Source organism: Mycteria americana, chromosome 3 (assembly GCF_035582795.1).
Source record: "Mycteria americana isolate JAX WOST 10 ecotype Jacksonville Zoo and Gardens chromosome 3, USCA_MyAme_1.0, whole genome shotgun sequence".
NCBI lineage: Eukaryota > Metazoa > Chordata > Aves > Ciconiiformes > Ciconiidae > Mycteria > Mycteria americana.
This window is the reverse complement of record NC_134367.1, coordinates 41,757,462-41,774,930: the sequence shown is the minus strand read 5'-3', so window position 1 is coordinate 41,774,930 and position 17,469 is coordinate 41,757,462. Positions and strand designations below refer to the sequence as shown.

Sequence of the window (17,469 nt, the reverse complement as noted above, 5' to 3'; positions counted from 1 at the left end):
GCCATTTCCTCTTGTCCTATCACTTGTTACCCGGGAGAAGAGACCGAGCCCCACCTCTCTACAACCTCCTTTCAGGTAGCTGTAGAGAGCGATGAGGTCTCCCCTCAGCCTCCTTTTCTCCAGGCTAAACAACCCCAGTTCCCTCAGCCGCTCCTCATCAGACTTCTGCTGCAGACTCTTCACCAGCTTCATTGCCCTTCTCTGGACACGCTCCAGCACCTCAATGTCCTTCTTGTAGTGGGGGGCCCAAAACTGAACACGTATTCGAGGTGCAGCCTCACCAGTGCCGAGTACAGGGGCACGATCACTTCCCTAGTCCTGCTGGCCATGCTATTTTTGATACAAGCCAGGATGCCATTGGCTTTCTTGGCCACCTGGGCACACTGCTGGCTCATATTCAGCCGGCTGTCAACCAACACCCCCGGGTCCTTTTCTGCCTGGCAGCTTTCCAGCCACTCTTCCCCAAGCCTGTAGCGTTGCATGGGGTTGCTGTGGCCCAAGTGCAGGACCTTGCACTTGGCCTTGTTAAACCTCATACAATTGACCTCGGCCCATCCATCCAGCCTGTCCAGGTCCCTCTGCAGAGCCTTCCTACCCTCAAGCAGATCAACACTCCCGCACAACTTGGTGTCGTCTGCAAACTTACTGAGGGTGCACTCGACCTCCTCATCCAGATCATTGATGAAGATATTAAACAGAACTGGCCCCAACACCGAGCCCTGGGGAACAGCACTTGTGACCGGCTGCCAACTGGATTTAACTCCATTCACCACAACTCTTTGGGCCTGGCCATACAGCCAGTTCTTTACCCAGCGAAGAGTACACCCGTCCAAGCCATGAGCAGCCAGTTCCTCCAGGAGAATGCTGTAGGAAACCGTGTCAAAGGCTTTACTGAAGTCTAGGTAGACAACATCCACAGCCTTTCCCTCATCTACTAGGTGGGTCACCTTGTCGTAGAAGGAGATCAGGTTGGTCAAGCAGGACCTGCCTTTCCTGAACCCATGCTGGCTGGGCTTGATACCTTGGTTATTCTCTACATGCTGTGTGATAGCACTCAGGATGATCTGCTCCATCAGCTTCCCCAGCACCGAGGTCAGGCTGACAGGCCTGTAGTTCCCCGGGTCCTCTTTCCGTCCCTTCTTGAAGATGGGCATCACATTCGCTAATCTCCAGTCAGCAGGGACCTCCCCAGTTAGCCAGGACTGCTGGTAAATGATGGAAAGGGGCTTGGTGAGCACATCTGCCAGTTCCTTCAGTACTCTCTGGGGGATCTCATCAGGCCCCATAGACTTGTGAGTGTCTAAGTGGTGCAGCAGGTCACTCACCATTTCCCCCCCGGATTATGGGGGCTCCATTCTGGTCCCCGTCCCTATCTTCCAACTCCGGGGGCTGGGTACCCAGAGAACAATTGGCCCTGCTATTAAAGACTGAGGCAAAGAAGGCATTAAGTACCTCAGCCTTTTCCTCATCCTTGGTCACTGTGTTCCGTCCCCCATCTACTAGGGGCTGGAGATTCTCCTTAGCTCTCCTTTTGCTGCTAATGTATTTGAAGAAGTATTTTTTGTTGTCTTTTACAGCAGCAGCCAGATTGAGCTCTAGCTCAGCTTTGGCCCTTCTAATTTTCTCCCTGCACAGCCTTGCTACACCTTTGTAGTCCTCCTGAGTTGCCCGCCCCTTCTTCCAGAGGTCATAGACTCTCCTCTTTTTCCTGAGTTCGAGCCAGAGCTCTCTAGTCAGCCAGGCCGGTCTTCTTCCCCGCCGGCTCGTCTTTCAGCACCTGGGGACAGCCCGCTCTTGTGCCTTTAGGACTTCCTCCTTAAAGAATGCCCAGCCTTCCTGGACTCCTTTGCCCATTAGGGCTGCCTCCCAGGGGACTCTCTCGACCAGTCTCCTAAACAGGCCGAAGTCTGCCCTCCGGAAGTCTAAGGTGGCAGTTTTGCTGACCCCCCTCGCTGCTTCTCCACGTATCAAAAACCTCTATCATTTCGTGATCGCTCTGCCCAAGATGGCCTCCAACCATCACATGGCTCACAAGTCCTTCTCTGTTCGTGAACAAGAGGTCCAGCGGGGCACCTTCCCTCGTTGGCTCCCTCACCAGCTGTGTCAGGAGGTTATCTGCCACACTCTCCAGGAACCTCCTGGACTGTTTCCTCTCTGCTGTATTGTATTTCCAGCAGACATCCGGCAGGTTGAAGTCCCCCACAAGAACAAGGGCTAGCGATCGTGAGGCTTCTCCCAGCTGCCCATAGAATAGTTCATCTGTCTCCTCATCCTGGTTGGGTGGTCTGTAACAGACTCCCACCACAATATCTGCCTTGTTGGCCTTCCCCCTGATTCTTACCCATAGAAACTCCACCCTATCATCACCATCATCGAGCTCTAAACTATCCAGACCCTCCCTGACGTATAGGGCTACCCCACCACCTCTCCTGCCTCGCCTATCCCTCCTGAAGAGTTTATAGCCATCCATCGCTGCACTCCAGTTGTGCGAGTCATCCCACCACATTTCCGTGATGGCAACCATATCACAGTTTTCCTGATGTACAGTGGCTTCCAACTCCTCCTGCTTGTTGCCCATGCTGCGTGCGTTGGTGTAGAGGCACTTCAGCTGGGCTGTTGTCTGTGTCTCCTTCATAGAAGAACACCCCTTGTGTGCTTTGAGGCGTTTCACTGGTGTTTCCCTCTTGGCTCCTATTGCCTCAGTATCCCCTAGCTCAACTCTGTTCGACTTCGGCAGTGCCCCAGCGTACCCTGCACATCTCGGAGACACAGGCTGAGTGCCCTCGCTGGCACCCGCTCCCTCTAACCGTGGCACGTCGTCCCTCAGCTTCCCTCGGGCAAGCCTGATATTATCCCCCTCCCCCTTCGAGTCTATTTTAAAGCTCTGTCGATGAGCCCCGCAAGTTCCTGAGCAAAGATTCTCTTTCCCCTTTGAGAAAGATGAATCCCATCAGACACCAGCAAACCCGGTGCTGTGTAGGCCATCCCGTTGTCAAAAAAACCAAATCCGTGGCGATGACACCAGCCACGGAGCCATGCGTTAATAGATCGGGTGTCTCTGTTCCTTCTAGTGTCGCTGCCCACAACTGGAAGGAGAGAGGAGAAAATAACCTGTGCTCCAGAGTCCCTTACTAGCCGTCCCAAGGCCCTGAAGTCTCTTTTGATCACCCTAGGACTTCGTGTTGCAGCCTCATCGCCCCCCACATGGAAGGGCAGTAGGGGGTAATAGTCCGAGGGCCGTACCAGGCTAGGGAGTACCCTCGTGACATGCTTCACACAGGCCCCAGGGAGGCAGCAGACTTCCCTCAGAGGAGGGTCCGTCCGGCATATCGGACCCTCAGTTCCCTTCAGAAGGGAGTCACCCACAACTATAACCCACAACTATATAATATAATATCTTATATTATAACTATAATTTGTTTAAGTCAGCTGTTTTACTTCAAATGGTAACGCTAGGTGAGGTGAACAGTATCCCAAGTATGAAAAAGATAAAAGTCTGAGTGGCCTCAGTTTGAGGTGGGGTTTTTTTGAGTGGTGTTTTTTTTTTTTTCTTTTTTCCGTTTTTTAGAAGGTATGTGCTCCCTGTAATTCCCAAAGCAGTCTATTCCCCAGAGTCACTAAAGACTGTTCTGAAAGTTTTACCATATATTTGTAGTAATGAACCAAAATAAAAACCTCTCTTAACAATTTATTTTGGGCTCTATTTCTCTTAAAATGTGAAATAGCTAACTTTTATTTGTAGAAAGTTTGAGATTTTTAGTTTTATTTTTAAATAATACGTGAACACCCCCCCCCCCCCCCCCCCGTATAGTTACTCACATGCTATTTGATGATTTTTTTGCTTTGAGACTGAAAGCAGCTGTTTAATTCTTGATACCTTCCCTACTTTTAGAAACAAAACAAACCAAAAAAGAAATTATGCTGGAGGACAGGGGAAACTGGAAAGATTCTGGGGAGAAGGAAGGAGCAGAGACTACAACCATAGCTTAGAGGGACCAGCTTCCCTCACCTGACATTAAGCTGCATTTGATAATATTTTCAAGCATTGAACAGTAGCCCTGTGTATCATCTGGAAGGAAGCTTATATGCCACAGACAGCATGTTTAATTCTTTTCTAGGAGGCCTCCTTTTCAAAATGTAATGTTTGAAAGCTGGAGTTTATAATGTTAATAGGGTGGATGATGGCTCCATTGTTGCCTGTTAGTGATTAATTGATTTATTTTGGGAAACATGATAGTTGGGATGAGTCTGAGCCAGACTATTTTTGCATTATTTTAACTTAACTGAACTTAACATAGAAGTCATTCTGTAGGATTTCTGATGTCATTCAAAACCAGGATTTCTGAAGATGTTATGAAGTAGTTTATTCTCAATATGTTTTTCTTCCACCCATAACAAGGGAGATCCAGATTTCAATTCTGATTTTTAAGCAAAATATTTTTGTTAAGCAGGGTTTTAGGTTTTTTGTGTTTTATTTGTTTTAAACTTAAATCCAGGGAGGCTACCCAATAGAAATACTGGTTTTGTTACACAGTTCTTCAGCTGGATTTGTGATTCATAGATTCTTTCTTCAGAGACTTCTGTATGTAGTAATAGAGATGAATTTTTTTGTCTTATGAGTTAGCAAAAATATGATGAAAATACTTCTCTTCGTAGCAGACACATTAAATTCAGGTATGTTATACTGAATGTTGTTAAACCACTGTACATTTGAAAACTTTTGTACCTCCCACTTGGGATGTAGAACTTTTTCTGGGATGTCTTAAATAAGCCAGCAACAAGTATTAAAGTAAATAATTTTTATATTGAACTTGGATAATTAAGATCTCATGGAAGAGTGTATACTGAGATGAGTCAGGGCTATTGAGGAGGTTGTCATGTAAAAATAGAAAAATACAGAAATTGGTAAGCAAGATGAAACAAATTCATGTAAAAATAAAACAGGAGTGATATCCTGTTTTAAAAGCAGAATAGTTCATCTCTTTTAGAGAAGTGCAAGGAAAGAGCCAGAATAATTGTTTCCTTTTAAAAAAGGCAGTTATTGGTGCTGGTAACTTCTGAATCTTTTTCTGAAGACTGTATAATAAGTTTAAGGAATCTGCAGTATCTGAACAGAGATTTATGAGCCCATGTCTGTAAAACCTGATAGTTGTCAGGATGTGAGAATTACTCTGTAGTCTGATGGTGAGGGCTGTCATCGTCAGAGGAAGGGATTGTCCTGCGAGTGGGGCTGAAATCTAAGCCAGTGAAGTTGCTGTCTCGGTGAAGTTAGGAATGACATTATGGTCTTGTCTGAAGGTGTTTTACATTCTAGTTAATTGACAATTCGATTGGTAGTTTATTTGTAACTAATACTTTTGAGTGAAGTACGTTCTCTTTCACAGCTTTTGCTGTGGAGTGACCAGGTAGATGATCAGTAATTTGAAGGTGGCTCTGAAAAACTGCTTAGGGACTGCTGCAGGCAGAGTTGCTGTAGCTTGACTTGAAACTGAATGAAGCATATAGCAGTTCTGAAATTGAAAAAGCAAGAAAAATGGATGTATATTTGTCTTGTATTATAAAATGCAAAGGGATTTTATTTTTCTGTATCTCCAAGTATTTCACTAGGCTAAAAGGTGGTATCAGTTCTGAATCAGAAATATGGACAAAATGGTTAGGAGTATTTGCACATTGTGACATAGCAGATTGATAATAGTTGTGTGCAAGGACCTTAGCCAAATTATTTTGTAGAAAGTCAATGTGACTTTGCAGAGACATTATTATGTTTTGGAATCTGCATAACTCTCACAGGCATGTTGTGTTTCCATGAGATTTTTTTGGTAAGGGGAAGGAAAAGGCACAGGAGTACTTACTGGACTTATTTATTTTATGAATAAAGTGAAATCTGAAAACTCGTCAGAATCATGTGGCTTGCCTCAGAATTACAGAAACATTAATAAAAGCCTACTAGTGTTACATGGAATCTGTATGCACTGAAATTTTCTCCTCTTCCTGCTGGAGGAGCCAAGTGATTTCTTTATTGATAAGGATAGAGAGATCTCCAAAGCATGATTTTTCAATTATCCACTCAAGAAATTCTGCTGACTGGTTCAGTGTTTTAGCAAAAGCAGCTTCAGCAGGTTATTAGTGCTGCTTTTGGTGACGTACTGCTGCCCCTCAGCTCAGTGGTTAAAGAGCGAGAAGTCCTCCTCATCATACAGCTCCACTCATTCCATGCGATTATACCATTCTTTTCATTAGAGGGCTATTATTAGATGTAGCAATAATTTTTAATTTGATTTAGTTATAAAGTAAGAAAGAAAAAGTTTTAAATTATAAACTGTAGTATGAGTATATGGTTTATTGCAATGTTCATGGGGAAGCAAGAAGCTGCAAGAAGAACAAAGGGGTTCACAGGTGGAAATAGATGCCACGAGGCTACAAGGAATAGCGTGCTAGAAGAGTTGGCTAGCATGCATCATTTACCCATCTTTTATAAAATGTCATTGAGATGCATTGCATTTTGTCTGATCCCTGGCAGTCATCCCAGTCAAGCAGGTGTGCCATTTATCATCTTTATTTATTTATTATCTTTTTTAAAAAAGACCATACAGTTCAAGTTAATTAGAAATTTTAATATGTGTGGAAAATGGAACATCATTTTTTAAAAGGTGAACCATGATATCTGCATTTTAAATTCATAAACCTAAAAACCTTATATCATCTGTATTTTTAGTGTCAAAAATATTTGCTTACATGTCAAACATTCCTTTTCTGCTCATTCTCCTGTCATTCCAAACTTTCTGCAGTATTCATTGGGTGTATATGCTGCTGTTCACAGACAACCTCTATATAGTTTAATTCTCAAGAAAGTGTGTATGGGAAGAAGCTCAGAGAAAATTTCCATTCCCTCCTTCCCACTTCACTCCCCCTCCCCCAAATTGCTAATCCTTTCTAGTAAAAATTTTTTTCTAGAATGTTATCATTGAAATACTTGTAAAGGAGCTAATGAGAATGAAAGCAGAATAACTGAAAGCAGAATAACTGGGAGCACAAAGAGGTTTAGTTGTCTGAGTCTTGTTCTGGTTTTAAAATCCTTTTGTCTTCGATATTGAATTGACATTTGGTAGGAGATGTCTTAATAAGAATACTGTGGACCTCCAAAATGAGAATGAGTTCAAGTCTGAAACTGGATGTCAGGTTGCTAAGAGGGATTCCCTTGCATTTTATAATTCTGGTGGAGTAGTGAATATAAAGGAATACCAGAATATATTTTTTTTAAATGGTAAATTTTGAGTTTACATTTTCCCCCCATTTATGAAGTTGTAATAGTGCTTTAATGTAGTTTAACTGCACATAGACCGGAGTGGAGAGAGCTACAGGTAAAGCAGTGCGTGATAATAATTTTATGCTTTACCTGGGTGAATCACACGCTCCAAGTTAAAAGAGTGTTTCCATATTCTTAAGTTTTATTTTGGGAAGGAGTAATTAATCCAGTTTAAGTAGGCTGCAACACTGAAGTAGCCATGTCCTCAAATGCCTTTAAGAACTTCAGATAAGCAGAAACAGAGATGATTGGTTTCTCTTTGCCAGTTTGGTTAGTACCTTTTAATAAGATAGCTAGAAATGTACAAAAAGTATAGTCTCAGCTACTTTGAAGTTTGTCTTTTATTTTTAGAGGTATAGGTTATTGTATTTGGAGGAAGTTTTTTTGGTACTTGAATTTAATGAAATCTATTCCATGTGTTTTTGTAAATATCAAGAATATTCCTCTTATGGATTCCTCACTGGCCTGTCAGTTTTGGAACTGTGCAGTAACCTTGCAAGGGATCCGCAGAGGGCTTAGCTTGTGTAGAAATTTTTCTTTTTTTTTTTTTTTTAAACTTTTTAACATTTGTTTAAATATTTTCCAATATACTAATTTCTCTGCTGAAGCGAAGATTAACAATGAACTTTTGAAAGAATTGCGGATTATTTTTTTTCTTATTTTGTATAGACATCTGGTAAAGGATCGTGAGCCTCCGTTGTAAATTTCAAAATCATGATGGGTAAATGCAAGCTACAACTTCACATTCCAAGTATGGACTTTCTGTACTGAAAAATAGTGTTTCACTGGATGATTGCTCACTCGGAATCAAATATTCTTTAAGTATTTTACCACCTGAGAGTACTCTCATAGAGTGTATTTTCCAATTAAATTGTATCTGAGAGTTGAATAGTGAAAGCTGTATTTGTAGATGCAGTTACAAGCACAAAGATGTTAATGACTATGTGGATAAGGAAAGAAGCTAGGGTTTTTTATAGCAAAGTGATAAATTATTCTGTGCAAATAGCTACAGGTTTAAATGAAATATCATGTTATATTATTATAGTTTAAAATATTTGGCCATCAGGCTTTTGATCCATTTTAAGTGCAATTGCTTTGAGTTGTACAGCACATAGGAACATACAAATGTTAATTCTCAACTCCTTTCGTACTTTTGCCACTTACTGAGGGCAGAGTTTGATACTTGATTTGAATAATTTAGTCAGTGGGTCATTGAGTTAAGTTGGACTATACAAAGGAAATTATACAAAATTAACAGTCTAGGCCCAAATGTTGCTTTTAAAACTGACTGTGATTTACTGAGTTGTGTATTTGCTATGTTTTATGACCATGTGGTTACTTATACATCAAAAATTTTCAAATGTTACTAAAAGCACCTACAACTTCAGGATAGATTCTTCATCTCTGCAGTAAAATGTAAATTGAAATTAATAAAGAGGCGTTTTGGTAATTCTCCTGATTTTTGCTATTACTTGACAATTGTAGTTCTCACTGGTTATTTGCTTTTCCTTAGGCAAGTCATACTTTAACATGGAAGTGTATCATCAATTCTTGTAACTGTCGACAGGCTGGTTTCATTAGTTTTAGTTAGATGGTATTTTCTCTGGTAAATCCTATCTTGATGGATGTATTCACCTCCACATGGAATTCACAATAGTTGAAAATGTAAAACAGAATATTCAAGATCCAAATTAATTCAGACAGTTGTTTTACAGTAGTGTAGCTGTGTTATTGGGTTATGCCCTAGTTAGGGAGTCTGCCAAGCATGAATTTTGAATGATGCCCTGAAATATTTTTCAGTACATATTTTCAATCTAAAGTGCTACTTGTGTGTTAAGGTGGCAAATGTGTTTTTTAATTTGTCCACAAATGCCTGTGGTGTCCTATATCAGAACTGATTTTTCTTCATCTTTTAGTGTATAGAATCATCTTGGTTTCTCAGTATTTCTTCTTGGACAAAGGCTTTTTCCTTGAATAATGCTGTAAGGGTTTGCCTCCCAGAAACTTGTTTGAGCTTTGAGTGTTCTTTGTAAAAACTGCTAATTTGTTGAAGCTTTCTATGTTGACATTTCCCAAGCTCTAATGTTAAACCATAAATAAGCAGTTTACTAGCAAATGATTGCAGTAGTAGCATATAATCTGCTTTGATGTGCAGTCTTCCAAGTGAAATATTTCTCTATGGAAAAAAGATTTATTTTCCTTTTGTTCTACAGCTCCTGGAAGGAAGCTTTGCTAGAGAAGTTAGCCACGAAGTGGATGGACTGATATTTCAGCCTACAGGAGTAAGTAGCGTAAAAACGGATTTTTCTCCCTTCACTCTCAAATTAAATTCTCACCGTCCCTCCCCACTCATCCTCCCATCTACTACCTAATCTTTGTTTCAGTCAGGATTACTTTGCAATGTTGGTTCTGATTTTTCCAGTTCCTCAGACTACTTAAATTCGACTGGTTGCAATTTAATTTGTAGTATGTGTGACTTTGGATTAATCCATGGTAGTAGTTTTCAGGAATCAGCTCATGGTTTTTTTGCATGTGTACTATGACGTGCTGGTAAATAAGGAAGGATTTTTTTCTGACTGCATGAGTTCTGTGAATCTTTCAGCCATTGATTTGAGCTCTGGGATTATTTTTCTTTCTCAAGGATGTTCACACATTAAAATTTTAGTAAAATTTGTGATTTGTGTTGTTTTAGTGCAATTAAAGGATGATATGTCTGCCATGTCAAGCCATATCTGCCAGTATAAAGGTATATGACTGGGGTGGGGCGAAGTCACCAGAAGAACTGCATACAACCAGAAAAAATAATAGAAATGGTTCTCAAGGAGGAAGGGTGGCTTTAAAGGAAGTCAGTGGCATGGCCTCGTCCATCCTACTACTGCTTCTGTTGACTCTGATACAATGGATACACTGCAATGTGTATTGTATATTGGCATAGATAGTGACTGTAACGTCATCCATGTTGACTTTTTTCTTAGCTTGTAAAACAAGGAATTGTTTTTGAGTATTTCAAATTTGACAGATATTTCTACCCTTACTGTTACTCACAGAAAACATTTGTATTTAGTTTTCCAGACAAAACATTTTTTTCTGGTCTGCTTCCTATGTTGTAGATCTTAGCAAGGGTGATGACACTCCCATCTGGAAATAAGATTAACTTCTGTTCTCTATTGCAAGTTCTACTTCAGCTAACCACAAAATAACTGAGCAATTAGACCACATACTTTTTTTTTTTTTTTTTTTTTTTAATATATAGCTATTTCAAATTCAAAGCAAAACTGCGAGGGTAAAGAAAATTCATACTTTCATACGAAGTCTTGATGATGTCTTAAAATATTGTTAAAATCTAAAGCAATTGTAAAGGCTTCTCGGAACTACTTTCCTGAATGTTAGAGGTTAAGCTATGCAGAGTTACTACAGCTACATTTGAAATTGCCTTTTCTACTCGAGATTAAATTACTGAAGAATGTGTCTCTTTGCTATTGTTACAGGAAATTAATATCTGATATGTTTTTTGTTTCTAGAACTTACGTTTTCTGATTTAGCACACTGAGAAATTTATAACCCAACAAAAAACTAATTTTCTTGCATAAATGGTTATAGAGGTTTTTCATCTTTAAAATATGGGATATATTTGTTTAGTCCAATTTAATGTTCAAACTTCAGTATTATTTCAGGATTTATGGAATGTAAGTTTGTTGCATCTGTTATTAAACTGATTTTCCTAGATTAAGCAATGTGCAGTTTTCTCAATGGCTTTTGTAGTTGAGAAAATATAAATAATGTATTTAGAGCAAAAGAAATTATTGTAGACCTATTAATTGGGAAATAAGTATTAAAGCTGATTAATGGAAAAGGGTGAAGCTGATATAGATAGCTGATACTGCTTTTATTTTATGTGGTACAGAGGGCATAAATTAATAGGCAACAATACAGGGCCAACAGAGTATAACAATGAATAAATGATCCCTTGAGAATACTAACTGAAATAGTTTTTCTTTTTGTATTATATTTGCATTTATAGGTATGAAGTATTACATCTTTTCACAGATAAAGATACTTATTGTTGATTTGGGTAGAGGCCTGAATTTTGGTCATTGTGAGACTTAAAGACCTTTATAAAACCAGTTTGTCTCAAGTGAAGAGACCATGGTATATCCAGAAGAAAACAATTCTTAACCATTTTTATTGACGTATTTGATCTTGCAGAAAAAGAGACAGGCAGAAATGATGATGAGTTTTAGAAGATCAGGGAAATTTAAGAACATCTTTTGGGAGCTCCTGAAGTCTCATGTACGTTTTGAGGAGAAGAAAACAAAAGTAGACAGGAATTGGAGCAAAATCACAAAGGATAAAGTGGCAGCAGAGGAGGATGAATGGAATGTGACCATTTACAGACGAAAATTTTTGCGGAAAAATACCCACACTTTCCATAGTTTTAATAGTTAAAGCAGAATGGAGAAGTTAACTAATTATTTAATATAAAGAATGTTGAGCTTATTAGTTCAGTCTGTTTGAAAGCCTTTTCTGTGTGGTTTTTTTTTTTTCTCCCATTTACTCAGAGATGTTCCTCTTGATCTCTGGTCTTAGACACAGGCATCTAGACCTGAGTATATGGATAGTCCCCACTAGCTGTAGGCAACAGTGGGACTGGGAGTCGACGTGGATGGAGAAAGAATATTTTGTTGTTTTGAAGTTTAGTTTAATTCTGACTTTTAGTAAAAATCAAAATACCTGAAATGATTTGTGAATAGGAATTATGCTTTTAGCCTCTAAGAGCTCTGGGTTTTCTCACTTTTCTCTTGGGTTTGAAGAGATTTGGCATCAAGTGCCTGTGAATTAGTTCAGTTTTGAGAAATCAGCATGCTTTAAAGAAAAGGGATTTGTGAAAAAAATTTACTACCGAATCTAGGGTTTCAGTTAGATGTAATAGGGTTTATTTTCTTCTGTTAGTCTTCCTATCTAAACTCATATTATGAATAGCAAGGTTCTTGTGCTGAAGCAGAAATTGTTTTGCACTGTGACTGATGATGGTAGAAACAACGTTAAGGAGCAAGGAGATTGTTTTCTGCCTGTGCAGGTTAGTTTATTTTGCAAGGTCATGCTAACTGAGCATTGTTATTCCGAACTAATTCACCAGTTACTTGAGTTACTTATATTGGTTATTGCCCAGGGTATACACGTGCTTTAATTTCACAGCGACAATTGAAAGGCAATGACTGAGGCCTCCCTTCTTCCCCCTTCCTCCCTTTCCAGAAACTGAAAGCTTTCACAGATCATGAGAACAACATGTTTAGTGGAAGTGATGGAAGTTTTTGTCTTGTTTATAATTTAAGAATGCTTTGTAGGTGATTTGATGCAATGTGTGCTTCATAGTGTCCCCCTGCGCATCCCCTGCATTGACCTACCATTCTCTAACAACTCCATGGTGAGAGACAAATATAAGACAATGTTTTCTTACTATTGTTTCTCTTCTTCCCTTTGTACTCTTTTCCTTTCCTCTTTTCCTTTTCATGCATCCTCTCTATCCAATAGCCTGTTTCCCACATTCCTTTTGATTTCCCTTTTATGTCGCTTCTCCCTGACGCTTCTTTTCCCTGCATCATTTTCTATCCATTTAAGATGCTACTGATATAACTCCCATATGGCTCAGTCAGCTCCATTCCATCCGATCAGCTTTCTGATCCCTCTACATGTAACAGGTTGGCAGAGCAGGGACCGAAGCTAAGTGCTAATTAGGAGGAGTGAAACAGGCCAGCAGGAAACTTCACGGACAGGTATGTCGCCCTGTGATCATGCCCCAGACAATGAGTGAATTAGTTTGCAGGTAAAAGCCAAACACCTTATTCACAGATTCTGAATGCTTGTGTAAAGATTGGAAGCTTTCAATCCTTTTTTCTAAAAGGTTACTTCAAAACAGCGAACAACTTCTTACATTTGTTTTAGAACACTTGCAGTTTGCCAACCTGGGTGTTTTTAATGGAAATCTCAAAAATGGCCTCTTATCTTCTGATGGCAGAATCGGCTCTCTGACCTGTGCCTACTCATCAGTGAAATTACTTTTGTTATCTGCCTTGTAAATCATACCTTTGCTAGATTTCTCAGACTGTCTAATTTTTATGCTAGCAATCTCTTAATAACCGACTTTCTTGCTGGCTAGAACTATTATTTTCCCTTGCTTGGGAGAAGGACGTAGGAATTATTTTCTTGCTTTAGCCACCTAAAAGAGGACTTGCTGGCCATCAGTTAGGAAGGCCTAAGGATAGTTTTTGAGCATCTGTGGAAAGCTTGTATCAGAATTTATTCTCTTCTGTTCCATCTTTTTGCCTCCTGAGCTCTGTGATGTTTTTGCACTGGCTCAGGCTGATTTCTGTTTAGTGCTTCTCTGTGCTCTTATTTTGGATGAGGAATAAAGTCCAGTTGTGTGGGTTTGGGATTTTTCTGGGGAAGGAAGAAGGGCAGCTGCTGAGCTCTGTTCTTCTAAGATAAATGTTATTTTAGAGAATGGCTGAATTATTTAAGATGTAACTCTCCATTACTGACTACTAACAAAAAGCCTAGCCTTTAAAATGAAAGGAGAATAATGAACAGGTTTTTATTACTGACTAACATTGCATGAGTTTTTAATATATCTTCCTCCCCTCCCTTGGCAGACTTAGTGGTGATCTGAAATGCTTGGTTGCCTGTTAATTATATGTGCTATTCCCATTGTATAATAGGCTGTGTTATTTTCTGTCATTGTAAAAGTTCATCCAAAATCACTGAAGTTAGCACTGAATGAAATATCTCCGAAAAATACCACCAAATAAAATATCTCCAAACGGCCATGGTTTTTTTTTTTCATTAAGCAGTGCCAGTTTCTCCTAAATAATCCTATATAATTGATAGGCCTTTTCTTCCACAGTATACATTTTATTGAATCCTCTGTGAATTTTTAAACATAGGCCAAGTCAGTTGCTGGCATATTGCTGAAACTCAGACATCATGTTTACCAGTGATGGGGCATCAGTTATTGTTAAATATTTCTATGGCAATAGCAAGTAATGGCTTCAGATAGGCTCAGATATAGTCTCAATACCAAAGCTGATACATAAGGGCTTGGAAAGAATCATATGATAACGTAAATTTTTGTTTCTAACAAATATATAGGTTTCTGGATTTAGCTTTCTAATTTTGTACTGATTCATATAAGATTTGGATGCAATGGAATAGAATAGAATACTTCAGTTGCAAGGGATTTACAACAGTCATCTAGTCCAACTGCCTGACCACTTCAGGGCTGATCAAAAGTTAAAGCACATCATTAAGGGCATTGTCCAAATGCCTCTTAAACATTGACAGCCTTGGAGCATTGATCCACCTCTGTAGGAAGCCTGTTCCAGTGTTTAGCCACCCTGTCGGTAAAGAAATGCTTCCTAATGTCAAGTCTAAACTTCCCCTAGCACGGCTTTGAACCATTCCCATGCATCCTATCGCTGGATACCAAGGAGAAGAGATCAGCACCTCGATTCCTTAATGTAGATGCTAAGATTGCTTGATTTTTTTTTTTTTTTCCCCCTAGAGTTTGCAGCAGAATGGAGGAGAATCTGGAGAGAATAATTTTCATCAGTCTTTGTGTTGACCCACACTACTAAAACCTTTCATGTATCTTTAGAATATCTCATTGCTAAATGTCATGTGCTCTGCAAGAGGAATGTTCATGACTGAATCTGTTACTAGTCAGGGCATGCTGTTGTCCTGTCAGCGCGCACTTTTTGTGCTGTTGTAGGTTTTCCTTTAACAGAGAACTTGCTGTCAATCTCCTGAAATGCCACAGAGCTTTACAACTCTTTTCTGCCTATGAATAGTTGTTATATTCAATTTCCATGGCAATGTTCCTTGCAGTTTGTCTTGTAAATACCTAGTCATATCTCAAATATACCATTCTATCGTATGCTTTATGAACATACTCAAATTTATTAGCAATGCACAGTATTTCTTTGAGAGTTTTTCTGTGACTATACAAGTACAGTTTTTATAGCAATTCAAGTTTGTCTTTGCTGTCTTGAGATGATTTGTTTTCTATCTTTTTTGGAAAATCAGAAAACTAGAAAATTAAGAAAAATGACAACAGAAATGCCACAAACACCAATAAGTAAGGTCTACTTAAATTAATTAGAGCTCATTTAATTAAACTGTTAGAACCAATTGTTAGACTCCTAGATAAAGATGCCATGATTTTTGAACATAGTAGTTTTTTATGATTTCCACTTACTTTCCAAGAACCTGAGATCATTCACACCTCATGAAATTTGAACATTTCTTACAGGTACAAACTCGTAGCATCCACACTTGACAAAAAATGGCCAAAAAGGGGGGGAAGTTATGAGTCATTTTAAGCTCTGAATGTAGTAAGATAATGGTGTAGCAACAGTTTTCCTTGTTTAACTTTCTGCTGCTGGTCCTCTAGTACATTTAGAGATGCAAATGTATATGCTCTTTGCCAAAATTGTTTAACCTGACTTCCTTTTTATGTCTGCTTGAATAGATGTCCATGCCTTGAGTCTGATTACCTAAGGAAAGTGTTAGTTCTAATTGGTACATTATCTCATTCGTTTGCTTATGACCTATGCCATCTGACGTTCTCTGATTTCTCAGGCAGTGAATTGCATTTATGGGAGCTATCTAAATAGGTTCTTGAACTTCTGTTGTGCAGTTTAATCATCCTGCCTGCCAATGGCATTAGGCAGGAAAGATCTTTCTTGCATTTTACATTATGTGTACTAGTCATCCTCAGGATTGTCAGTTGACATTAATATGGTGGTGGCTGTGTATATGTTGTTTAGGGGAAAAAAAAATGCTTTTTCTGGATGCTGCTGTTCTAAAAGTTGGGAAAATAAAGATGTATTTTGTATTAGGATAGGCAGAATCATCATTTATAAAGGCTTTCAAATATGATTTTTGCATAGCTTCTTTGTCTTAAAGCTAGATGCCAAGAAGCTTTTTGAGTGCACTTGCTATTGTGCTTCCAGCTATGTCAGATTGCATGTACTTTCTAGCTAAAAGAAATAAATAAATGTTAGGAATATGTACTATAAATGTGATATTCAGGTGAGAATACCCAAGCAATTGTTCAGCTTCTGCAAAACATACCTGCTTTTAAGAGAGTAAGTCTGTATTCCACAAATTAGGTTAATTTATGTGTGTGGTGGATCAGCTTTGAAAAACAAATCTCTTTATGGCTGGATAGGGAAGTCTAGGAGAGGTTCTGCTTCGAATCAGTGAGAACTCTTTACTGAATCATCTGAGTAGTTGATTAAGCTCTTGATCTTTAACAAAGGCTGCCGTTAATGAAGTGGTCAGTTGTCTCCATGGCAGTGTTCCTCGTCATCCTGAATTTTACAACAGTCTTTCTTTCCAGGACTGAGAAGTTGGTAGATCAGGAATGACTTGGAAACTGGAAGTTATAGTGGAACGTATTTTATTAACACTCTTTTCTTCGGATCCCAGAATAGTTATCAACAGAATGCCTCAAGCATGATTCATCTATATTCTTTCTATCAAACTAAAAAGATTTAGGAAAATATCTGGAAGGACTACCTTGTTGCACATGTTTTCTCCCCGTACTTTCTCCTGTGCATGCCAGAACAAGACAGCCAATAGACTTCTTAACTTTCCATGAAGATCCTTCATGAAATGTTCTTATTTTTTCTTAGTCAGGGGCACAGAAGTAAAGCAAAAATAGTGGTTCCTATCAGGATAAGGCAGAATATTTAGCTAGATATTCATCCTGCTGTTTTAGTGTAAGCGGTAACCCAGCACTTCAGGAAGATGACATATATACGTAAGATTTGTGAAAACAGGGTTGCTGTCAGAGGAGTATCGACAGTTGCATTTGCATGGCCAAAACAGTTAATGTAAAAACACTTACTTTCTTTAAAAAGTAGAATGGCTTATTTTACATTACTCTGTTATTCATAGTTTGAAATGTTTATGGGGTCACTGTTCTTATCAATAGTAAATTTGAAAATGGAGGATCAATATCACAATTGGGTAACTGAAATTTTGTAATTATCAAAATATGTCTTTTGGTTGCTAGCAGGTATTATCAGATAAATCTTTGAAGGTAACTGTGTATATTTGGTGACAACACATTTAAAGTAATCATATGCACTGTACTGTGCAGA

The 17,469-nt window shown here is 39.1% G+C and overlaps 1 protein-coding gene across 3 annotated transcripts in view; it reads left to right on the top strand.

The window, feature by feature from the left end:
• The window catches only part of RNGTT (RNA guanylyltransferase and 5'-phosphatase), a 197,062-nt gene that overhangs the window by 90,356 nt on the left and 89,237 nt on the right, over window positions 1–17,469 (top strand). For all 3 annotated transcript variants that reach the window (XR_012775201.1, XM_075498347.1, XM_075498348.1), the window contains exon 12: window positions 9,520–9,588. Coding sequence is in view for 2 of the 3 variants with exons in the window: in XM_075498347.1 (XP_075354462.1) it covers window positions 9,520–9,588 (69 nt within the window). In the remaining variant the exon portion in view is untranslated. The remainder of the gene's footprint in view (window positions 1–9,519; window positions 9,589–17,469) is intronic.